At 38.6% G+C, this 23,924-nt stretch overlaps 4 protein-coding genes, 2 long non-coding RNA genes and 1 pseudogene across 8 annotated transcripts; 6 read left to right on the top strand and 1 right to left on the bottom strand.

Moving 5' to 3' along the window:
• Nucleotides 1-32: 32 nt before the first annotated feature.
• Nucleotides 33-3,197, top strand: LOC113682383 (uncharacterized). Its single transcript, XM_027199549.2, has one exon. It carries the CDS (start codon nucleotides 1,241-1,243, stop codon nucleotides 2,294-2,296), a length of 1,056 nt encoding a protein of 351 aa, XP_027055350.2. The 5' UTR covers nucleotides 33-1,240; the 3' UTR covers nucleotides 2,297-3,197.
• Nucleotides 3,198-4,446: 1,249 nt separating this feature from the next.
• On the top strand, nucleotides 4,447-7,229 carry LOC113682372 (uncharacterized). Its single transcript, XM_027199536.2, has one exon. It carries the CDS (start codon nucleotides 4,447-4,449, stop codon nucleotides 5,674-5,676), a length of 1,230 nt encoding a protein of 409 aa, XP_027055337.2. The 3' UTR covers nucleotides 5,677-7,229.
• Nucleotides 6,772-9,747, bottom strand: LOC113682391 (ciliary microtubule inner protein 5). The gene is made up of 3 exons (XM_027199560.2): nucleotides 9,358-9,747; nucleotides 8,208-8,247; nucleotides 6,772-7,469 (listed from the first exon to the last, which is right to left on the bottom strand). Exons 1-3 carry the CDS (start codon nucleotides 9,588-9,590, stop codon nucleotides 7,284-7,286), a joined length of 459 nt encoding a protein of 152 aa, XP_027055361.1. The 5' UTR covers nucleotides 9,591-9,747; the 3' UTR covers nucleotides 6,772-7,283.
• Nucleotides 9,748-9,877: 130 nt separating this feature from the next.
• On the top strand, nucleotides 9,878-21,673 carry LOC113682162 (uncharacterized). Of its 3 annotated transcripts, none has more exons than XM_089190308.1 (6): nucleotides 9,878-10,075; nucleotides 13,041-13,143; nucleotides 13,657-13,798; nucleotides 13,894-14,057; nucleotides 17,175-17,325; nucleotides 17,439-21,673. In XM_089190308.1, exons 1-6 carry the CDS (start codon nucleotides 9,993-9,995, stop codon nucleotides 17,477-17,479), a joined length of 684 nt encoding a protein of 227 aa, XP_089046434.1. In that variant the 5' UTR covers nucleotides 9,878-9,992; the 3' UTR covers nucleotides 17,480-21,673. The 3 variants fall into 3 exon arrangements, with proteins under 3 accessions (XP_089046434.1, XP_089046432.1, XP_089046441.1); XM_089190306.1 differs by having other exon boundaries at nucleotides 12,856-13,143; XM_089190315.1 differs by lacking the exon at nucleotides 13,041-13,143.
• LOC149053316 (uncharacterized) lies at nucleotides 14,737-17,110 on the top strand. Its single transcript, XR_016181987.1, has 2 exons — nucleotides 14,737-15,230; nucleotides 15,412-17,110. It is a non-coding gene; the product is annotated as an uncharacterized LOC149053316 (long non-coding RNA).
• LOC149053315 (uncharacterized) lies at nucleotides 17,369-21,673 on the top strand. The gene is made up of 2 exons (XR_016181918.1): nucleotides 17,369-19,824; nucleotides 21,054-21,673. It is a non-coding gene; the product is annotated as an uncharacterized LOC149053315 (long non-coding RNA).
• On the top strand, nucleotides 21,296-23,133 carry LOC149053314 (uncharacterized; annotated as a pseudogene).
• Nucleotides 23,134-23,924: the final 791 nt, after the last annotated feature.

Here is a 23,924-nt window from a genome sequence, read left to right as displayed (position 1 = left end):
AGGTGATGCGTCTGTGGGGGAGGGGGGGTGGGAAGCTGGAAGGGAGGGGAGGGGGGAGTTTTACAAGATAATTTGGTTTCATCAACTGAGTTGGTAAAGTAAATGACCACCCTAAAGAGTTTCTAAAGTCGACGTTTTGAGCGTTCGTCCTTTGTCATAACGTTGATCGAATCGCATAAATAGTGCATTGTTGCCTCGCTAGTATAAATGAAAATTGTATCCGCCCCTGTTTCTTTTGGTTTTTCATTTTTTTATTTCTGTACTTTTTTATTATTAATTTTTGAGCTTTGTAAGCGTGCGTGTGTCGTCATCATCGTCGACGGTATCGTCTACGTCATCGTCCTCATCGTTAACGTCGCCTCCGACGCTTCATCCGTCTTTGTTGTCGTTGTCGTTGTCGTCACAAAACGAAATAATTTTCTTTTTTTTTTTTGTAAAAAAAAAAGTATAGAACGTTCAAACGAGAGAAAGAGAGAGAGGAGATTCACAGGCGGAAACAGGATAGGGGAATGTGTGCGGTCGTAATTTGTCATATTTAATTCTTCATTATTCCGAAGCTACAAGGTGCATACAGAAGCGTTATCTACGCTAGTTATCAAAAATTTAATAAAACGCTGTCAGCCTATTTGTTTACGTTTCCAAAACAAACAGAAAAAAACATTGATGAGTGACCCCTGACTGGGTCAATAAACTGTAACCAATTGTGAAATAGAAACCAAACTCAATTTGTGAAATTTATGTGCATGATAAATATTTCAGAGAAAATTTCGAACTTCAGTTAACCCGACAGTATTTTCGTTAATGAAATATTCAGGTCTCATTCAATGCAAATTAAGTGAGATATAGCATCGGTTACCATGCGACATGAAACACTTTAAGAAAGATCTAACACCTGCTATGGGGCCTTACAAACATATTTTACGATACGGTGAGCAAACAATCGCAGGAAATTATTCATCTTATCAAAACTCTACGCATTTGGAGCTTATTTAGCCTTCTGGAACAGTTTCGTGGATAGTGTTTAGTGTCCTTTGCTATGTATAAGAATAAGTAAAGAAGACGTGAGGAAATTTTGAAGAAGTATTATTTATTATTGTTTAACTTCGTGGGCTGCTGCAAGTGTTGTCTTCGTTGGAAATATTATACGTCGAATTCAACCGAAGAGGCAAATATTTTCGGCATGCTAACATTACTGAGTATCATAGAAATTTAGAGACAGAAGTATTGCGAGGCCTTCACCATGAATTCTAATCGAAGGATTGTCTTCTTCGTCGAATGGGATACAGACTTCGTCAGTTTTATCAAGGGAATCACTTTGTCGCCATCGCTACGAGGCGTCATTGTGTTACACATCTTCTATAGGCAAGAAATTTCGACGAAATTTCTTCCAAAGTACAAGCCCTGGCTTTTTAAGCATCCTGCAGCTTCAGAACAGGAAAATTCCGCTTGGGATTTGTTGGAGTCTTACGTAAAGAGATTTAACTTCGGAGCAAACTATTCGTTGTCGACACCTCATGAAAAAAGGAGGCCGGGAACCGCAAAAACCTCAGCAAGTCTGGGTAGTCGGGGTGGTTCTGATGCATTTGTTGGTAAATCTGTTCCCACTCAAGCGTACTACGTGATCTCAAAATCGACAGAAAGATGTAAAAAACTGGCTGAAACTGTTGATCAAATGCAACAAGTCAAGCTGGAATGCGTGGAATTTACCACAACAACAACACTACTAGATTTTCTACAATTTAAATGTCCCTACTGTAGGATTGCTTTTACTGAAAAGAGGGAGCTGGATATTCACGACAGAGAGAGCCATGGATTTGTTTGCCCGAACCAGGAATGCAAATTTAACGTAAAGGAAAACTCTTTTCGCGGAGAAACCGAGTTAAAGGAACACATAAAAAATCAACTTCGATGCGCATTTTGCCCCACAAAGGTGTTCTGCTCCTCGGATGTGCTAGAACTTCATAAGCGAAGCTCGCACAAAAAGTGTCCCTGTCCTTGTGGGAAATATTATGGCGAGCGATTGTCATATCTGGATCATTTTTTCGCTGTTTATCCTTCGCCCTCTTCAATTACTTCGTCACCTTCCGCTGGTGAAAGACAGACGAAGGGAGAGTTGGGAAATAATCGTGGTCACCTACACGTTGATAGTAGCCGTAAGAGCGCAGCTGATAAACTAAAAAACAATTTGTCTGAATATTCGGCTGAACCATCACGTGTAAACGGTCAGTCGCCTAACAAGTCTGCAGATAGTTGTAGTCTAGGCGGAAGTAAAGAAAACGTTGCCCATGAGGGATGACGATACAACTAAGTGAAGGCAAATTTATGCAGTCAATTACGTGGTACCAAAGAATATTACCTGCTCCTGCCCATTCAAAATTATCCTAATTATCAAACATGTTTGTGTCTGCTGAGCGCGAGAACTACTGTGCTCATTCTGCCGCCGTATGATGCAATACAACACATTTCCTTCCTGTATCGAAAGCAGAATTCGAAGAAAGCAGAAGAAATTCGAATGAACTGACCACAAAGCTGGATTGGAAACCCAAATATCGACATTGGACTTGGAATAAGGGACAATCAGCATAGGCCAAGCTTTGAACAACCCTTAACTGGAGTCACGACAAAAACCTTGATAAGTAGGCCTAAACCACTTCAGGATATATAACTACACAGAAGAGGTCAATTGTGGGTTATGAAACCTCCTAATTTTCATTATATGATTAGCAGTTCTCTCTTCTGCCTGTCATACATTTTTTTGGAAATTATTCGGGAGAATTTCATGCTGTATCAAGCAGGGAAGAATAAATCTCTTGTGATCAAGAGAACACCCTCTAGGTGGTTGTAAGTAATTCGCTAACTTTCGATGGTCAGTAAGTTTGCGCGGACATTTAATTTTGAAAGGTTACTGATGAACCTCTGGACAGAGACGAAACGTCACGTTATACCAGCAGTTAAGTATTTTTACAAGTATTTGACGTGTTTGACATTATTTTATTGTACAGAAGATCATCAAAACTCGGCAGGATAAAACTTACAACATTCAGTTCGATGAAAAGGAAAAAAACTCCCGGGAAGTATTATTCGTGAGTGGGCTTAACTGACACTAGTTTTTTTTCCCAATCTTTTTATTTCCTCAACTGAAGGCATCGCTCTCAGAGATTCACAGATATGATTCAATAAAAAAAATCTAATAAGCAGCCTATGCTCAAATTTTTTTTTCGCGTTTTCTCAAATCAGTCAACAAACTGATGCCTTTAAAAAAAGTCGCGAAGGCAAGTTACCGGCAGAAATTACGGTGACCTCGAGCCGCGAAAAAATTGCGCAAAACGCAGAAAAATCACCAGTCCAGAAATGTTTAAAAATATTAAATAAATAGAAATACTAAAAAAAGGTAAATAACAGATATAAACATAACTCCAGATGCATGGTAACCGGATCTTTCTGTCTCTGTCCCAAATTATTTTCATGGAGGAGGTAGTTTGGAACTTCGAAGAATCCTTCTCCGATTCGTGACTTGGTCGAATTAAGTTGGATTAACCACGATAATATTTTCCGTCGAGTTTCACGCCCCTTAAGCCATAATCATCCAAGCAAAACCATGAGAAACATTCTAAAAATAAAGAAAAGAGTCGAAGATAATATTTTTGGCTTATTGAGTAAAAACTGACACCACAAGTCCTCTTTGATTGAAATATACACTGTCAATTTTGACTTCTAACCTTCATCCCGAGTTTCAATTAAGAGAGTTTGTTTTTGTTGATACAGCGGTTGGTCGGTCTCTCTTCAAACAGACCGATAGATGACTGATACGCAAACATGGCTCAATTTTTGTCAAAAAGTATTTTCATTAAGAAAAGTACCGCTTTCTAATGGTCAAAGATACACTCTTTTGTTCTCACGTGATTAGACTGCCATTTTACAATTAGTTGTTAATTGTACCACTTCACAATGATTCTTAGCCGGGATGAAAGAGGATTATAACTGACTGAAAGCTGGACCAATATTGCAACTCAATCAACAACCTTTCAACACTGCAATTTCGTGTTCTTCACCGGCCTTTGTAATTCTAATTATTAATCGCGGTGTTCAGAGTTCTCAGTGACCTAAATATATAGAAAGCACGAACTCTTTTGTCTTAGAGACGTCTGGTCAAGACTTGCTGTTTGTATTTCTTGCCAAACTTCCCTTTTCATTCGAAGACGACTCAAAGATGTCAACGTTCATTTTGTTTTCACGCCGAATTGAAGCCGCTTATGATAATAATGTTTGTCAGCCCGTTTGTTCACCTGCGTGTCGGGAACTGTTTCAGTCGGATGGAAATGCAATATTTTAATAGTATTTTTTTGGACTATCCTTCAGTCAGTTATTGGCGAGAACGTTTAAAGCACCGCTGCTTTGAAGAGGAACATGTGAGATCGACGGGCCATCAACTAAGAGTCAATAGAGATGTTCGCGGGAAGACATTACGATGAATTCTATTTGGTGTGGGAAGGCAGCTGCCGCAACTTCATCGAAGACATCAAATTTACTTCCCCAGATGCAAAGTCGCGATTAAGCGTTCACGTTTTCCTGCGGAATGATACTCCAGTGAAAGCCCTTCCGCCATCAGATCCAGACTGGATCACAACTCATTTCACGCTCACTACATCCCCATACGCATCTGATACGGGGCTTATTACGTGCCTTCTTGAGAAATATGGTGATCTCGTTGAGGAGTCAGGCGACAACCAAGATACGTCGCTGAGACGAGTTTTCTTGGTCGCAGAGCGAGAGAGACAGTATGAGGAACTTATTGCGAATTTGAAGTTGTTTAATGGAAAATTGGACATTAAAGAGATCAATGGTCTGGAAATGGATATTTTTGAAGTTGTGAAGGATTCGTGCAGATTTTGTCGCCTCGTGTTTGCCTGCACAGAAGAGACAGACAAACATAACTTTGAACAACACAACTTCTTCTGTCAAAACCCCTTGTGCCATGGCTACCGTCAAAGATTTCCATCTGAAGAAGTACTTTTGAAGCACAAGGCCTCACAAACGAAATGCATACACTGCCAAGAGTTGTTTTGTTCGGATGATTTGAAGAAAGCGCACATGAAACATGAACACAATATCAATCCCCACAGTTATCCACCGATTGAAGCGAAAGCAGGTTTCTTTACAGAGCAAGAAAAAGGTCCATCCTTGCCATTGCGAATTTCATGTCAGTTTTGCCCTCGGAAGCAGTTTTTAACGAAGGACCAGTTGGAAATACATATGCGAAACTCGCACAAGAAATGCAATTGCTCATGCGGGAGTTACTTCAAATCGAGAGAGGAATATTTAGATCACTTCTACAGTGTTTACCCACTTCCTTGTTACGAGAACCGGAAATGCCCGCACCGCTTTCAATCGGTTTATTATCAAGCAGTCCATCATAGAGATTTCCACAACTCTCTGAATCCATTTTATTGTGTTCCATGTCAGAAAAGAAAAATTGAAGAGGGCCTGGCTCTCTCGACTGCGAAGACCTCCTTCAAAGATGACAGGAGTTTGCGGATTCATGGCTGTTCTTTGGGTCACAACGAGACAGAAATGTTCTTACTGGATTTTGATGATGCTGCACTTAACATAGGGGGAGAAACAGCCCCTCTACAACGATCCCCTACAAGAACAACCTCAAACTTAAATTATTGTTAAGCAACAGTAATTAATGGGAAGTTATTTTCTCTTCGCATAAATACTTAAACTTCGCTTTACGCCGTTTTTTTAGCCCCTCAATCCCCCCCTCCCTCTGAACACCGATGTCAGTGTTGTTTCGTGGAATAGTTTGCGCATGCCACGCCTTGATAAATCACGATCGTCCCCAGAGTCACTCGTTTCCATTCGCAGTTACGTAACCGTTTCTTTGACCACATGACCAAAAGGAAGGAGGACGCTGCGGACGAAAATGGCTCTCCCGTCGTAGGAGATCGTTGTAGTAAAGACAGATGGCTTACGTGGGTAGTGCGCCGTAAGCACATTGCCCACCGTTGCTGTTGGTTGTGAGTAGGTGTAGGCCTGCAATGCATGCATGAATTTCGAGTTTATGATTGATGCCAGGTCGCAGTTCGTTGTTTTTGTTGACTTTTTCTCTGCATTCCCACAGTTTAAACGAAGAAAATTTATTTTTAAAGTGAAAATGCCGTTTCCAAATTTATCCTGCTAAGTGCAGACAGAGCCCTGAAGGTCTTGGTTTGAAAGGGGGTTTAATTCCTCATGTGGTCTTACAATTTTCTCCACACCCTCTTGTTTGCGTGATTTTAGAGACCGACTTTAAGATTCTTTTACTCCAAAAATAAAAATAATAATAATAATAAAAAAAAAACAGTTCTGCTCTTTATATCAATACACAGTTCACATCAGTTTTTCTTTTGTGTGTGCAAATGCTGTATTGCTTAAAATCACCAATTTTTTTCACTGGCTATAACTCAGGAAAAATCTAATAAGTGCTCCCTATGTAAAACACCCATTCCCAACCCCTCACCCAGTTTTCTTTTAGGGTAATCCTTTCACCCCATGATAAGCACTTATTTCTTCCAAAAATACCACCCCTGAAGGAAATGATCACCAACTAAAGAAGCTGATGATTGTTAAACAAATTTCCTTTGTCTACACCTCAGAAAATTTATAGAGAAAGTATGGAGCAATATGCATACTGATGTTATGATGTGAAGGGCTTAGATAAGTGCTGTGGGTACTCGTTCAGAAAGTTACAGTATTTGATTTCTTTACTTTGATAATCACATCTTCCACTACCCATGAATATCTCTATTTAATACATAGTCTGTATTATTTCTCTTTTACTTCACAACAAAAACTGCTCTTTTCAAACCATTTCACAACAAAAATTACAGTACTTCTTTTCTAATGTCATTTTTCTTCTGGATCCTCAGCTGTACCAAAACCTTATTTCTTTAATACGATTCCCAAAACATACATGTATTTTATTTCATAAAAACTATTGCATAGTGCCTACTATTTTAAAATATATAGTAGTATATTTTATATTTACTAACAGCTTTATAGTAATAATATTAATAACATTAACACTGAATGTACAATACATTTATGTGCAACATATACTGTTGGCCAAAATATTATTTTGATATTTTTAATGCTAATTAGAAACTGTACAATGCTTATGGCTATCAGCATGTTCTCAAAAACACTCGGCAGCAATATTTTGTCAAGCAAATTATAATCTTTCTCTACTGAACTTGTCTGCTCGCACAATGTGATATCTGCTCATATCTTAACTGATTCTATCAGTCATAACACATTAATTCCTTGTTTGTCTTTGTCCTGTAGCTAATGAGTCTTTCGAATTTTTGCATTGTTCTTGCTGGTGCACTCTTGGCTCTGTGTCCAAATTGACGACTTGTTGTGTTTGGAACTTTGTCAGAGTAGACGCTTACTTTTTCAGGTAATTCCCGTTTTGCCTTGAGCCTTCCCTACAAAAGTAATGAAAATTGAATTCCAAGGTTAGTGGGAAATTCAGAAAATTGCAGAATCCAAAAAGATTTCTGAAATTCGATTTGTTGAGGAAAATCAGAAGTAAGACATGAGAAATATTAACTGTCCATGAGTGTCAATGAGTGCTTTTATTCCATGAGTTTATTCTTGTGTTGTTCATGTTGCCTTGTTTACACCATCAATATAAGTCCTCCTTTTGGTATACACAAATAACACAGAACCACGTCCTCTGTTCACTCTGACAAAGGGTTAATACTTGAAATCTCATCTTTAAAAACTCTTTGAAGTGGTCTCTTCACATAATCAGGTAATTTAGTGTAAAAAACTGAGTTGAAAACATAAATTAGCCACCATAAAGGGTAAAAAAGCTGATGTTTTGAGCATAAGCCCTTCAACAGAGCTTTTTTCACCCTTTCTGGTGGCTAATTTACATTTTCAACTCAGTTGTTTACACTAAATTACCTGCTATACTCTCCCACCGATGCAGCATCATAGTTTCTTTAGAAACTTACCCCTACTTCACATAATCAGCTCAGTTGATGAAAATAAGTTATTATGATTATTAAAGCTGAAGATTTTGATTATCTTATTTCAGTTTAAAAAAAAATTATACTTAAATTCATTCCTGAGGCTTTAGAGGTTGAGGTATTGCTCACACATTCATGATAATAAAATATTTCTTTACAAATTTTTTAATCATTTCATCATTTTCTTACCTTTGGGTCATAATCTTTCAGAAATCCCCAATTCTCCTCCCTAAAAACACACACAGAAACAAAAATTTAAGCATAATATCCTTAAATTATTATTACCAATTTTGGGATAAAATTCAATTTCACAATTGCCTCTTTCAACCCACAGTTTCCTCATGACACTTTTTTTGTTTACCCCTGAAATTTTTACATATCTTTGCTTGGTTTTCACATTCAGGTGCCTAAAGAGAAATCTGAGTTGGCTTGTGCGAAGGAAATTTGGAAGTAGAGAGATTAAAAAGACTTGGTGAATTCTTCCTTGGAATCAAGCCATACATGCAAACAAAACGTTCCCTGTTTTCTTCATAGTTAAGTCTTAGCAACATACAGAAATTTTCACTATAAATAAAGTATGACTTCATTGATTGTGAGTTCCACTAAACACCTGCCAATATATAACTGTTCATGGACTATGAAAATTTGCTTAGGGTTGCTTAAGAGGAAAGCTATGATTCCTTTTACAACAAAAATAGAAAGCAAAAATTAAAGAGAAGCAACCACAAATTCTGATCTTAAGAAGTACAGCTTGTGGTCGTCACGGCTGATCACATAAAAGTTTCCGTCCATCGCGTGTTTGACTCAACACAAAAAGTAGCCCACATGAACAGAAATGCCAGAAATCATACCACTTTTTCCTAATTTTCACTTCTTCGCTACAACGATTCTTCCAAATGGTGTCATTTACAACAACATTACTCATTTTCGTTAAAAGATTTCAGTTGGGAATCCAGGAAACAGTTCTCCTATTCCAAGTGCGACCCCTTCAGACCTTAAATGATATTGAGCATAGCCTTTCTGTTATCTATAAACAAGGTAGATAAGAAAGTTGAGATGACCGCAAACAGTCAATATCAGGAACAGCTAACGTGACGTGTCCCAACAATGACTCAGCTGACAATCGATCTATAATCGCTTCCATGACGACAAATAATTACGTATTTACAACATCTTCCTATGCAATCGACTGTGATCAAACTCTCATGCGAAGAGTAGTCATATACCATTATCAAAATACCATGCAAAAAAAGAGTTATCTCATGATTTTAATAAAGAATCGAACATTCGAACCCGGAAAGAAGCTCTCACGAACAGAAGAGAAGTGTTATTCTCTTACCATTTTTTTGTCATTTTTCCTTCGTTCCGACAGCGATTCTTCCAAATCTCATCGTTCCTAACGACATCACACATGGCATAATCTCTCTGCGCGTAGTTTTTTGGAGGAGCAGACCTAACTCTTTCCTTTTGAGGTGCACATTTCTCGTGATAAAGACTAGGAGTTCCAGCTCGCCATGTTTTATCTGGAAACCTTCCCGCCGAAGCCGCCCGGAATCCGGATGAACTTGCCATGTTTTTCTCACAGTTGTTCGCGTTTTTAACTAGATAATTAATTTTTGATTGAGTAGACGGCGACTGTCGCTCTTTTCGTAAAATGACGAACCTCCAACCCCGAAAACAACTGCTAGAGACAATTAATTGTTTTGTTCCAGAACACCGCGATCATGCCGAAGTTTAGAAGTCAGGTGACTCATTGTTACCAGGTGACGGTAAACAACCATGATTTTGTTACGCGTACCCAGACTCTACCGGCTATAAAGCCCCATAGAAAACACACATTATTTTTTACTTTCCTGCTACTTTTACTGCGACTTTAAGTGAGACTTGTACTGAAACTTTTAATGCAACTCTTACTGCGACTTCTTCTGCTACTTTTAGTGCGACTTTCACTGCGACTTTCGGCTTACGAAGGGCATGAGGGCCATTCTTATCGCGAGCTCAAGTCGTTTTCCAGCATCATGGCGGAGACATGTGGCGAACGTGGCCCACTTGTTAAGGTAAGCTCGTTAATATTCATAAATTACAAGCGACACATATCTTTTTCTTTTTTCCTGCTTCTTTTACTGCGACTTTTAGTGCGACTTTTAATGCAACTTTTACTACGACTGTTACTGCGACTTTTACTGCGACTTCTACTGCGACTTTTAGTGTGACTTTTAGTGCTACTTTTACTGCCTCTTTTACTGCGATTTTTACTGCTACTTTTGCTACTACTTTTACCGCTGCTTTTACTGCTGCTTTAACTGCGATTTTTACTGCTACTTTTACTGCCGTAGCAGTAAAAATAGCAGTAAAAATAGTAGTAAAACCAGCAGTAAAAGCAGCAGTAAAAGTAGTAGTTAAAAAAGCAGTAAAAGTCGCAGTAAAAATCGCAGAAAAGTAGTGGTAAAAGAGGCAGTAAAAGTAGCAGTAAAAGTAGCAGTAAAAGTAGCAGTAAAAGCAGCAGTAAAATTAGCAGTAAAAGAAGCATTAAAAGTAGCAGTAAAAGTCGCAATAAAAGTCGCTGTAAAAGTCGCAGTAAAAGTCGCAGTAAAAGTAGCAGTAAAAGTCGCAGTAAAAGTAGCAGAAAAAGTAGCAGCAAAAGTAGCAGTAAAAGTAGCAGTAAAAGTAGCAGTAAAAGTAGCAGTAAAAGTAGCAGTAAAAGTAGCAGAAAAAGTAGCAGTAAAAGTAGCAGTAAAAGTAACAGTAAAAGAAGCAGTAAAAGTAGCAGTAAAAGTAGCACTAAAAGTCACTCTAAAAGTCGCACTAAAAGTCGCAGTTGAAGTCGCAGTAAAAGTCGCAGTAAAAGTAGCAGTAAATAATATTTAATAATTAATACTTTTACTGGTACTTTCACTGCTACTTTTACTGCTACTTTTACTGATGCTTTCTCTGCTACTTTTATTGCGACTTTTACTGCTACTTTTGCTGCGACTTTTGGACTTAACCCCGCCATCGCAATGCCAGTTCGAATGATGCTCACCTGTACTTTCATTACAGAATTACTTTGGTTTGGTAAATCAAACACTCGTTGCGGTTTTCTCAGTTATTACTTGCACCGTTTTATTCCGAAGAATTGCCCTTTAAAGCACACAAAATGGCGCCTACCTTCGGAAATGCCACTCTGCACATCTTAATTCAGCCGAAATCCTCTCCTGGTATCGATCCATCCCAATCAAATTATTTAAGCTCAAAGATGTCCTTCCATATTTACGGCAAATCGGACTTTGTAAACCCTGAAAATATTGCGGCTTTTTTGGCCTACTTTCAGCAAATACGAACGCATCCACGAATAATAATCTTACTTCGATCGCGCCGAAAAAAACAGTCTTGAAAGCCTCTCTTGCTCGTACTAAATGCTGTGCAAAAATGATCGCCATTTTAATACCAACAGCCTAATGACAGATAAGACTGGTAACTACAGGGGGTGATTACGAGGCTGGAGGCTCGGTGCAACAGGCCTTTTTGGTGGGAATTTCAAAAATATTTTTTTGTTTCCCGCGAAAAAAGCGAAACAAAACAAAACAAAACAAGAATGAAAAAAAAAAATGTCTGACTGCTACCCGATCCAAAAGCTCAGTGAAAATATGTGACAAACCAACGTGAAGGTGGCAGTGAAGTTGTGACTAAAAAATGCTGCACTGATACAGTGGCACAAATTGAAAAAAGAAACGCCAGGCATTCCATAGATTGACATGTTAAATGGAATCATCCCTGGCTATGCGTTTAAGATCAGTCGAGAAAGTGATCGAATTGAAGGCCGACTTTCAAGGCGCTCTTTTACTGCTTCAATCACAAATCAGACTCTGAACAGAAAAGGAAATTGTAAAAACAGGAAGGGACATGAGGAAAAATTGTGTAGGCTGACTATTTTGAAAAGTGAATTGATCTCGGTAGAGAAGTGGGAAGCAGATCTGTGTGCCATTTAGTCAAAACTTGAAAGAGCAAAATAAGAAATCTGTAACTGGAGAGCAAAATATTAAAATCATGAGGAAGAGAAGGAGAAACTGGTTGAAGAAATGCTTTCAGAGATTGAAAAAGATTATGCCAGAGAAAAGAAAAGAACAAGAGAACTGAAAAATGAAAATCAACAACTAACTAAGTACATTGACAGGTTACAGGGCGTGAAATTGCGCCTAATACAGGCGCCAATGCGCCTAAATTTTTCACTTTGGCGACCAAATCCTGAAAGTTAGTCGCCAAATTGGCGACCAGAACGTTTCATCATAACCTTACCAAGAGATATAGTGAATTAAAAAGATTTGCAAAGATAAATCCGCGGCAAACTTCCTCGTTAAGTTTGTTTCCAAAACGTAGCACATGCATCTCGAGCAATAACTAGACGCCATCTTGGATTTAGACGAGCCTGAAAGTTGTATATCATCCATCCTAGTGTCCACTTTGTAGCACCCTAACTTAATTTTGGAGGGTCTATCTAGAACGTTGACAGCGTAAAGAAAGATTTTGTTTGTCTTTGAAAATGGCGACCAACTTTTTTTGAATTGGCTACCACTTTGAGGAATTTAGGAGCCAGGTGGCTATCAGAAAAAAAAATTAATTTCACGCCCTGAGGTTACAGAGTGAAAGCTTGGGGATTCACGGAGGAGCTGGAATTCCAAACCTCAAAACAAAACAAGCACAATACAGAAAATTAAAAGAACTTAAGACTCGAGCACAGAAGGCACTTAATTTTGTTGAAATGTTTGGCCTGGATTTACAGCTTTTGAAACTTAAAGACCCTTATAGTACTGATAGTTTTTCTATAGACTTCTCAACTACAAATCCTCCCAATCCACAGCAAGAACATGGTAGAGCGGCATCCCCACAATCAAGATAAGAAAAACTTCATCCCAATGACAAAAACACAGTGGAGTGCATACTCTTTTTAATGGATAAATTTGGAGTTGGGGATGAATTTATCCATGAGCTGTCAATGGCTGTTGTTGATTTTCCTGTTAAATCCTATTTAATAAAACAATGTAGATCTGATCTAAATAAGCAAGTTAACATTTCTACCACACCTGGTTTGGCACCTGGAGCTCGGTATTCCTTCAAAGAGTTACTTACGGACAAAGCAAGAGATATGGTAAGTACTCGTTACTAGACTGGCTTCAACTTATGTTCATGCCATCCAGCAATTGACACACATTAACTCATTACTGGGAAATCTTATGGTTGTAACATTTACTTTGTCCTAAAGCAAATACAAGGAAAGGTTGAGAAACTTGTGTCCATTCCTTGCCTTAATTTGATAAAAACAAATAACATTGGTTCCCTTAAGCCTGTAGATTTAGCATGAGTCTACTAAGGGACCCAACATTTATTTCTAATAACAGAAAAAAATAAAGTGTAACAACAAAAATAATCACAAAAATAAGGTACTTAATGGCTGGAGATTATAATATTCATGCAATAGTGAGCAAAATAGATAAAAAAAATCTTTTTTTTTTTTTCAATGATATAAGTTGTATGTTCTAATAATGTCATTTAATGTGAAAGATATATATTAACATCAAAACTGCATTGTGAGCTTTTAATTATTGATACAGGCATGTAAATATAGTTCTAAGAATTAAAGGATGCTCAATTTTAATTACAGATAAGCAAAGGAACATTAAAGGATGGAGAAACAGTAAAAGTTAAATTAAGTGGTGATGGAGCACATATGAGCAGGATGACTAATTTCATACTTCTGAGTTTCACCATCCTTCAGAAGGTGGATGATATTTTGTCATCAAAAGGTTAGTTAAGTGTACAAACATATGCAAATGGTTATATTATTGTTCTAAATAGGTATCAGTTTAATGAATGCATCTTTAATTTTCTTCTTTTACAGGAAATCACACTATTGCTGTCATAAATGGCTGCGAGAGCCGCCAGACTTTGGAGGAGTCATTTAGAGATGTATTTTTAGGAGCAAATAAGATCATTGATGATGGTTTCATTGAAATTGATGGCAAGAAAGTTGGAGTAGATATATACCTGGGAGGTGATCACATGGTGAGCTAATGATGCAATATTTACTATCATTTGATTTCAATATTTGTGATTGGCCACTTTTTCTTACAGGAAATGTTAATAAAACAAGAAACAAATCAAATCTAGCCTTGCGCAATGAAAATAAAATATCATTACTAAAAATATAACAGTAATGGGCTTCGTAACTTCATGTTGATGATACATTTATGTAGTCAAACAGTAATCTTAGATTTTTCCCCTTACAGTTTCTGCCGCTGGTTTATGGGGTTAAGTGCAGCTAATTTAACTTATGCATGCTTGTGGTGTAAGATACATTTCATTTCATTTTATTTATTTTTATTTAAACACGGTCAATTCATCAGCCTAAAAAATACGTATCACATACACTAGAATATTTAAAACTCAAACTATATACTATAACACTAAAAGCTGTTTTCCGTGAGTGCCATGCGTTAGACTTAAAGAATGTCATTGATCTTACGTTTAAATACCCCCAGAGGGGGTACACAAGAAGGATAGGTAAATAATTGAAAATAAATGATAATAAAATAATAATAAATAATTGATAATTATTAAAGAGTTGTCTTAATATAAGTGGTTGATTTCAACTAAAACTGAAGTACCCCAAGAATCTCAGTCACAATTTTAATTAACTAATTTGGATGACTACTTCTACTTTTGTTTTCATTTCCAACTAGAGCTGACATGTCAAAGGATTCTGGATACTACAATGTTGCACCATTAAAGCGCACTATCCAAGAAATGTTTGAATTGTCAACAAAGAAGAGTGCTGAAAATTACTGCTGTTGCCATAAGCCACTCCTTGTCATCCCACTGGACCACATCATTCTGGATGAATTGCATCTGATGTTAAGAATAACAGATATTCTGACAGAAAACTTAATTGAAGATGCAATGCAGTGGAATGACAAGGAGAGCTCTTCCTCTACCAAAAAAAGATCAGTAGAAAAAATCAGAGCATGTTCAAAAACTGATGGAGGTAGTAAAGAACTGTGGAGTGTCTTTTTCAATATGGGAGAAGAGAAATGCAGATGGTAAGGGTAGTGGAGCCTGGGATTGGACTAGCCTCATGGGAAATGATAGGAAAAACCTCCAAGAGAGCTTCCCATGGGGCTAGCCAGTAACAACTGGTTACAGAGGAGTACATGCCATATAGTTGTTCAATTATGGAAGGTAGGAACAGTTCACATTCTACACAATTTATCTGTTCATGAAGTCATCAATTGAGATAACATCACAGTCCAAGTAATCAATTCGTCCCTATCAACTATTACGTTCCAATTTAATGAAAAATTGGGCCATTTGCTGTTTTTACTTATCTGAATATTATCTTGTGTGGATGTTCTGTCCTTAGGACTTTGCAGAGCTGTTAACTTCAACTACATTTCCTCATGGGAGCCATTCTCTACAGGACTATTTAGAGCACAGGTACAAAACAATGGAAATCTGCTCACGTCATTTCAATTTTCAAAAAGGGCCAAAAAGATCTAGTCAAGAATTATCGTCCTATCTCTCTTACAAGTCTGCTTGTAAAGACCCTGGAAAGACTGATATACAATCGCATTTTTGGATTTATTGAATCAAATAATCTACTTAGTAGTCATCAGTATGGCTTTCGTCCTGGCTTCTCCTGTACCTCTCAGTTGATACACCTTTTCCATTAATGGGCCAAAGCACTAGATAAACGCCTCTCCACCGATGTAATATTTCTGGACTTCGAAAAGGCCTTCGACTCAGTTCCTCACGACCGTCTTCTACTCAAACTAGAACGCTCTGGCATTACCGGCTCTCTACTTTCCTGGCTATCCAATTTTCTCCAAGATCGATCTCAACGTGTTGTAATCGAGGGCTGCCAATCTGACTGGGCGCCTGTCACATTTGGTGTTCCACAGGGGAGCATTCTTGCCCCCCTGTTATTTATCCTATACGTCAATGACATCCCTGAATCTTTATCAAGTCCTGCAGAAATGTTTGCTGATGATATGTTAATCTATAATTACTGTCCTCCATCTCAAACGTCCATCACTGCCCAGGAGAGTCTAGATAAAGTCACTGATTGGTGTGGCTCATGGCTTTTAGGAACAAATGCTGACAAATGCGAGTCCATGAAGTTTACCAGGGCTAGAACTCCCTCTCCGTGCAACTATACTATTAATAGCAAGCTACTTACCCAAGTACCTACACACAAACATCTTGGGGTGGTTCTTTCCAGTGATTTATCTTGGAAACCCCACGTACTGTCTGTTGTTGCAAGATCGAACAGATTATTGGGCTTACTCAAGCGGACATTTGGATCTCACTCTAAGGCTCTATTTACTGGTTATAGATCCATGATCCGTCCAATACTCGAGTACGCTTGTCAAGCGTGGAATCCTCACCAAGCATATCTGATTGAAAAACTTGAATGCGTGCAAAGGAACGTTACAAGATGGATCATTGGTAAAGACACTCCGTATGAAGACCGACTGAAATCCTCGAAACTAGTGACACTAGTTCAGCGCAGAGAGTTTCTTAGTTTGGTTCAGCTTTTTAAGTTCATTAAAGGACACTTCTGTAAACACTAATAATTACGTATCCTTCAGTAACAGGCAATCAAGAAAAAGTCATCAGTTTAAACTATATAAACCATTTTGCCGTACAGACATCTTTAAGTACTCTTTTTGGCACAGACATATCGACACATGGAACAGTTTACCGTCATCAGTAGTTGAACTTGACTCAATTAATGCTTTTAAGAAAGCTCTTAAATCAACATTTTTTAACTAGGCCTATAACTAAAAATTAAATTATTCTATGTATTATACATTATTTAACTATAATTTTAAACAAAATTTTTATATTAGATATGTCTTCTCTACTTAGATTTTATATTTAGATAGATATATGCCTGTTTGTAAAATGTTTCAGTATGTATATGTATATTGCATAGTATTAAATTTTTATATCTGGGGTATAGTTTACAATGAGGATTAAGTTCCTCCCTTCTATAACCCTTTTTTAATGATAATATGTTATATGTTATTATTTAAATAAAGTTGTTATATAAAAAAAAATCCATTAAGACTCGACACTTAATGTATTTCTAATTTATGATATGTACGTGTGTTAAATCCACAGATGAAAAAGTGGATCACTAGTTTTACCAAACTTGGAGACAAAAGAACAGGCTACAGAAAAGAGCAAGTCACCTGTTACATGCATGCGGCAGCATATCTTATTCCCCAAATGGTAGAAAAAAATGACAATATAAAACAGTTCAGTGGTCAAGGTAAAAAAATCTTGAAAAACTGTTTACTTCTCTAGCAGTTGTTTAAATAGCCTTGAAATTTATTTATAATTATACATTTACTTGCCTGACATCATGTTACCCTTTGCTGCAAGTTATTGTTTTAGCGGTTGAAAAAAACAACGATGATGCATGACGGATTGTGCAGAGGAAGAGCAACCATAATGATTACCCAGCTGAGGTGCTACACACTGAGTGTAGATTGGAAGCTCTGAAGCATAGAGAGCGACAGCATCGCAATTACACAAAAAGGGCCCAGGAATACTGGGATGAACTTATCAAAACAAAAAGGGGAGAAAAGAGGGGAATCAGCTACTTAAAGAATATGACTCCATCAGCAGTCTCCTCAACTAAAGAAAATCTATCTAAAAAATCTAAAGAAAAACTAAGAAAACCTCAAAAAAAGAGAAAAAAGTGGAATACTTAAATTTTGAGCATGCAAATTTTCACATTTGCATTCAAAGTTGAATGTACACTTACTAAAGTAGCATGGGTGAAATGTATGTGTACAAAGATATGTGTTCACTTACAAAACAATGTGCCATTAACAGATTCGAATATACACTTATAAATATTTATGTGCATAGCCATCAAAGTTAAAATTTACAAAGCTGAATGTACACTTACAAAGATGTACAATAACAAAGTTACAATTTATAAAACTGAATGTACACTTATAAGGATGTATGTACACTTAGAAAGTTTTATGTGCCTTTTTATTAATACAGAGTTGAATGAACAATTGTGACAAAGCTGTACATAGAAAGATGAATGCACACTTGAAGTTGAATGTACTTACTGACCACTTAAACTTGTTATATCCATCTCAAAATTTGTAAAGAATATTTTCCACTCTCAAACTTGAATAGCCTTTATTTAATCTGAAAATAGCATATCAGGAGAATATTTCTTTTATTTTGCAATCATGTGTATGATTACTGACCTAATAATATACATGGAAAAATTACTCAGGTCTGATTGGTTAACATAAATGCAGTTTTCAGGTAATTCAGTGCAGAAGAGAGTTAATTCAGTGCAGAAGAGGGTTAATTCAGTGCAGAAGAGAGTTAATTCAGTGCAGAAGAGGGTTAATTCAGTGCAAAGCAAGTAACAAATCAGACATTCTGATTGGTCAATAATCAAAGAAACTCACAGATAGCCAATCAAATGCGAGCCTTGGATGTCGCAACAAAATTTGAAATTTGCGAGCGAGACAATGGCCGTCGCTTTAAGTAGGTTTTCTTTCGCCACCGCAGCTGAAAAACAACGAAACCGCTGTAAAAAATGCGATTTCAACTGCGACTGTTACTGCGACTTTTACTGCTACTTTTCTGCTACTTTTACTGCTGCTTTTACTGCCATTTTTACTGCCACTTTTTCTGCTACTTTAACAACTACTTTTACTGCGACTTTTACTACTGCTTTTACTGCCACTTTTACTGCTGTTTTTACTGCTGCTTTAATTGCTGCTTTTACTGCTACTTTTACTGCTACTTTGACTCCTACTTTTATTGCGACTTTTAATGCTGCTTTTACTGCGACTTTTACTGTTACATTTAGTGCGACTTTTACTGCTACTTTTATTGCGACTTTAACTGCGACTCTTACTGCGACTTTTACTCATACTTTTTCTGCTACTTTTTCTGCTACTTTTTCTGCTACTTTTACTGCTATTTTTACTGCGACTTTTACTGCTACTTTTACTGCTACTTTTGCTGCTACTTTTACTGCTACTTTTACTGCTGCTTCTTACTGCTGCTTTTACTGCTACTTTTACTGTAAATTTTACTGCTGCTTTAACTGCTGCTTCTTATTGCTGCTTTTACTGTTGCTTTTACTGCTGCTTTTACTGCTACTTTTACTGCTACTTTAACTGCTGCTTTTACTGCTACTTCTACTGCTACTTTTACTGCTACATTTACTGCTACTTTTACTGCTACTTTTACTGCTGCTTTTACTGTAACTTTTACTGCTACTTTTACTGCTGCTTTTACTGCTGCTTCTTACTACTGCTTCTTACTGCTACTTTTTCTGCTAATTTTACTGCTACCTTTACTGCTACTTTTACTGCTACTTTTACTGCTACTTTTACTGCTGCTTTTACTGCTACTTTTACTGCTACTTTTACTGCTACTTTTACTGCTACTTTTACTGCTGCTTTTACTGCTACTTTTATTGCTACTTTTACTGCTATGCTAACTCAATTAGCATTGGTAATTAGTCCCTAGGGATTTTGGATATAGTAGATTGTTTTGTATCACTCCTTGTCACTTCACTTGAGGCCTTGGGCTGTGTACTGCTTGAAGCGTTCTATAACTTTTTTCGACGGATCAATCCGACATGGCGGAACAAGTTCCCCAAGCCGTTGCCGGTGGAGCGATAGCTCAAGTTGTTCAAAATCCTCAACCTGCTCAAGGCGAACCTGCCGTGGCGCAGCAAGCTCAGGACCAACCTTTGGCACAACAAGCTCAGAATCGAGAGGTTTGCATCTTTTTCTGTTTCGGATACCATGTGGTTGATTATATTACAGTGGCTAATTTTTATCGGTAGAGTTTAGATTTGGTTTACTTTCTGTAGATGTGAAATTGTGTCAGGCCTGCGGGGCCGTGAAAGTTTTTTCTTTGCCTGCGGGGCCGTTAAAGTTACTTGCCTGCGAGGCCGTGAAAGTTTTCTTTGCCTGCGGGGCCGTGAAAGTTTTTTCTTTGCCTGCGAGGCCGTGAGAGTTTTCTTTGCCTGCGGGGCTGTGAAAGTTTTTCTTTGCCTGCGGGGTTGTGAAGTTTTCTTTGCCTGCGGGGCCGTGAAAGTTTTCTCTGTCTGCGTGGCCGTGAAAGTTTCTTTGCCTGTGGGGCTGTGCTGAAAGTTTTCCTTTGCCTGCGAGGCCGTTGGGATTTATTTGCCTGCGGGGCCGTGGAAGTTTCCTTTGCTTAGGAGGCCGAGAAATTTTCTTTGTCTTCGTAGCCGCGAAAGTTGTTTTGTCTGCGGGGCTGTTAAAGTTTTCTTTGTCTGCGGGGATCAAAGTTTTTTTTTTTTTTCTTTGCTTGCGAGGCCGTGAAAGTTTCTTTGTCTGCACTGTCATTTAAATTTTTTGTTTGTGCTTCTGGGGTCGGAAATAGTTTCGGTGTTTTGCTTTTTGGAATGAAATGCTTTATGTTCACCTTCGGTTGAGGTAGTGTGATGCTGGCGCGCAAGAATAAATTTTTTTTTTTTTTTTTCTCCTTTAGCCTTTTTTGTTTTTGTGGCTTGAATTTTACTTTGTAGCCCCTCGTTTAGGAAATTGCTTGCTGATGTAGAAAGTTCTGTTGCCGTGCTTTGCTTCGTTGGAGTGTGATGCCTGAGCATCAGTCGCCGTTCATTTGCTTGTGCAAGCTTACGTGTAGTAGCTTTTAGTTGTACGGTATGTAAAAGAAAAAAAAAAAAAACGAAAGACTGCTCTGCCGTTGTGTGTTTTTAAAACAGTTTTTGGCCTGTGAGGCTAGGAGCGTTCATCGTTTTTGCTGGAAGTTTGAGGTTTTGATAATTTAATTTAATTTTTATTTAATTTAATCTAACCTAATGTAATGTAATATTTCATAACTTGTAATCTAATCGGTGTTGTTCTTTTTCAGCCTGTATTATACTGTGCTCGATCAGTTATGAGATTGAGTAATGGAAAGAAAGGGAATGAATTGATCAGTGATTTTTTATCTTACCTTTTGAAATCTGTTATATAGGAGGAGGGTGATCTTGCTTGTGTCTTAGAGAGACTTAAGAAGTTGGAAGATTCCCAAAAGCAATCTGTTGAATCGGTGTTGGAGGATTTACAGCACCTAATACGTCTCCGTTGTTCCAGAAGGACCAGGCAATTGATTACCTAGTGAATCTGAAGATTGTGGCCAAGGAAACAAAACACGCGAAAGCTGGATTTTATTCTGCAGTGCTAGCAGCAATGCAAAATAAAATGTGGGCCTCAAACATGCAATTTAAGCGCTATCTTGAAGCCCTCTTAGGAGATAAGGAGGATGAAGTGGTACTCAAGCGGATTGCTGCCGTAGATAAAGCGTTGCGAGTGCCTGGAGTTGGTGCAAATCGTTTCATGCCAAGGGGGAGAGGCAGGGATAGATCACAAGTCCAGTGTTTTCAGTGTGGCCTATATGGGCATTATCAGAGGTTCTGTTCCTCGCGTCCACAGCCAGGTCCTCAGTCTAAGAGGCCTCGCGTTTATAATCAAGGAGTTGAGGCACCTCAAAAACAATGAATGTATTGACAGGATTAAGGCGCTTTCCCAATGTTTTTGATCAGTTTCCAGTATTTATGCCGTGTGTTTCCCAGCATTAAAGGCTCCCTTTTCATTGTGTCAATCGGTGTCTGTTGTTGTTTCCATTTTAATTCATTTTTGTAAGTTCTGGATCGGGGTAGAGTAGCTCCTGCTGGTTCATCACATATGGTGACCACCAGACGACCTGTTTTCAGGCGAATTGAGGCTGCTCCCTCCTGATCGGGAACCCCAGGTCTTCCCATAGGTGATCTCTCTTTTTGCCATCTTGTCCTTAGATTTTGGGTGGTACTAAGCGTAAAGCTGCTGTGGATAACTTTTACGTTCTTACGGAATTTCAACTACAGACAACGGCATTTAAACCAAGAAACGAGACCCTATGGGTGGATATGACTGGGGTTCCCGTTCAGGGGGGTGCAGCTGTGTGTTGGGAAAGTGTTATCTCATCTGGTAAGGTTCCGGATCTGGGGACTTTACATTTAAGGGATCCGGATTCCTTTGTGGCAGGTGGTCTTCACCGTATTCAGCCGCATGGGAGCTGGTACTTGAGAGTCATCCGTTGAGGAACTGTATTTCTAGATTGGATTAAAATAAAGTCGACATCTTAAGTTTTTCAAGACCTTTTGCGGGAGTTTTCAAGAGAGCTAAATATTCGTCTACTGTTCCACCTAAGAAGATTTTCCCGAATCATGTAAACTGTAAATTTTACGGAATTTATATCCAAGGAGATTCGGAATCGTGTTTTAACCGGCGCGGTTAGAGTCTGGGGGGTAGTGGGTGTCGATGATCCCCCCCATCTTGTGTTACCACTCACGGTCGAACCTACGAAGCCTCGACTTTGTATTGACGCGAGGTTTCTAAACCTTTGGATGAAAGATATGCCGTTTTCCCTGGATAAACTGAGTGAAGTGACTAGGTATGTTTATCCCGGATCGTTCATGACCAAGTGCGACGACAAGTCCGGGTATGATCACGTGATGTTGACAGAGTCCTCGCAATCATACTTTGGGTTTAGTTTTGGTGGCCTGTGGTTTGTTTGTACGACTCTTCCGTTCGGATGGAAAATCTCCCCTTATGTTTATCATACCATTGGTCTGGCCGCCACAGGTTTCTTGAGAGCTCAAGGGATTCCTTGTTCTCTCTGTATAGACGATCGCTTAAATGGAGAGCTTTTGCGACCGACTGGGTCTTGGTCCATATTACCAGCGGACAGATCTTTGCAGTTCAGGTTGCTGGCGGCTACAGGTGCCATATTCGTTGTCCTTTCTGTGTTGGTTGATCTCGGTTATACCATTGGTATCAAGAAGTCGGTTCTTGTGCCGGTCACATCCCTGGGGTATTTGGGTCTGATCGTTCCGTTCGACAATCGTTTTTGGTGCCGCGCCGTAAGATTGAGTCCTGGGCCTTAATTAGGGAGAAAATTCTTGCCTGCAAGAAAACTGTTTGGATCAAAACTTTACAACGATTTCAGGGGAAATGCATATCTTTCTCTTTGGCTGTTCCAGCCGCGAAATTGTTCATTAGAGAAATGAGTAGAGCGATCGCTTCTGGCTTGGATGATGGGCAAGTGTCTATGACCGACGCTTTGAGGGAGGAAATTTCGCATTGGCGTTACCTTGACGACTGGAAGGACACTCTTCCGTGGAGAGACGAGAAGCATGTGCGTATTGCGATTTCTACCGATGCGTCCGGTTATGGGTGGGGTTGTGCGGTTCATTCACCTTCGGATGATCAGATTTTTCGAGATTTTTGGGGGAAGGACACGAGTTCATAGACAGGATTGTCACACCTGGGGAGGTAATGCGGGGCTAGATTGTGAGTGCCCTAAACGTTTGGCATTTGGGACTATAGATTCACTGATTGGCAAGTTGCGTGCTATATTTGCAGAGAGTGGTCGAGGCGCAGAATGGCGGTTTTTGTTAGGTGTAGGTAATCCAGCTTCTTGTAGGTCAGTTAAGACTTATTTGAGTAATGTGCAGGAAGAACAACTAAAGGCTAGGGTAACTCCACGCCAGGCAGAGCCTATCTTAGTGAACGATTTGTTGGTTATCTCTGAATACATTAGAGCCCTTTTGTTGCATTCTTCGACTTTGCGCGCAATTCGGATTTTTATGTATTCCCGCGATCAGGCTTTATTTAAGGCATTATTTTTTGCTGGTGATAGAGCAGCTGATTTGTTACAAGTAAAAGTATCTGATGTTTTACGTTTCTCGGATAATTCTGGTTTGTTGTTCAATCATGTTTGGACAAAGTCTCTCAGGTCAGGTGACGCAAATGTGTTTGCCTTTAAGCGGGGATCTAATCCTTTGATTTGTCCTGTCCGGGGTTT

The sequence above is a fragment of the Pocillopora damicornis genome, chromosome 1, assembly GCF_964200805.1.
Source record: "Pocillopora damicornis chromosome 1, jaPocDami1.2, whole genome shotgun sequence".
Lineage (NCBI taxonomy): Eukaryota > Metazoa > Cnidaria > Anthozoa > Scleractinia > Pocilloporidae > Pocillopora > Pocillopora damicornis.
This window is presented reverse-complemented; position numbering and strand designations above follow the sequence as displayed.

What these genes read in the sequence shown, in the direction of transcription:
- LOC113682383 (XM_027199549.2), top strand. Translation starts at nt 1,241, where the DNA reads ATGAATTCTAATCGAAGGATTGTCTTCTTCGTCGAATGGGATACAGAC.
- LOC113682372 (XM_027199536.2), top strand. Translation starts at nt 4,447, where the DNA reads ATGTTCGCGGGAAGACATTACGATGAATTCTATTTGGTGTGGGAAGGC.
- LOC113682391 (XM_027199560.2), bottom strand. Translation starts at nt 9,590, where the DNA reads ATGGCAAGTTCATCCGGATTCCGGGCGGCTTCGGCGGGAAGGTTTCCA. An exon ending in GGAAAAATGACAAAAAAATG is followed by an intron (nt 8,248 to 9,357) that starts GTAAGAGAATAA and finishes GTGTGTTTTTAG; the next exon opens with GGAGGAGAATTGGGGATTTC. An exon ending in TGAAAGATTATGACCCAAAG is followed by an intron (nt 7,470 to 8,207) that starts GTAAGAAAATGA and finishes TTACTTTTGTAG; the next exon opens with GGAAGGCTCAAGGCAAAACG.
- LOC113682162 (XM_089190306.1), top strand. Translation starts at nt 12,946, where the DNA reads ATGGATAAATTTGGAGTTGGGGATGAATTTATCCATGAGCTGTCAATG. An exon ending in CGGACAAAGCAAGAGATATG is followed by an intron (nt 13,144 to 13,656) that starts GTAAGTACTCGT and finishes TTTTAATTACAG; the next exon opens with ATAAGCAAAGGAACATTAAA. An exon ending in AAAACAGTTCAGTGGTCAAG is followed by an intron (nt 17,326 to 17,438) that starts GTAAAAAAATCT and finishes CTTTGCTGCAAG; the next exon opens with TTATTGTTTTAGCGGTTGAA.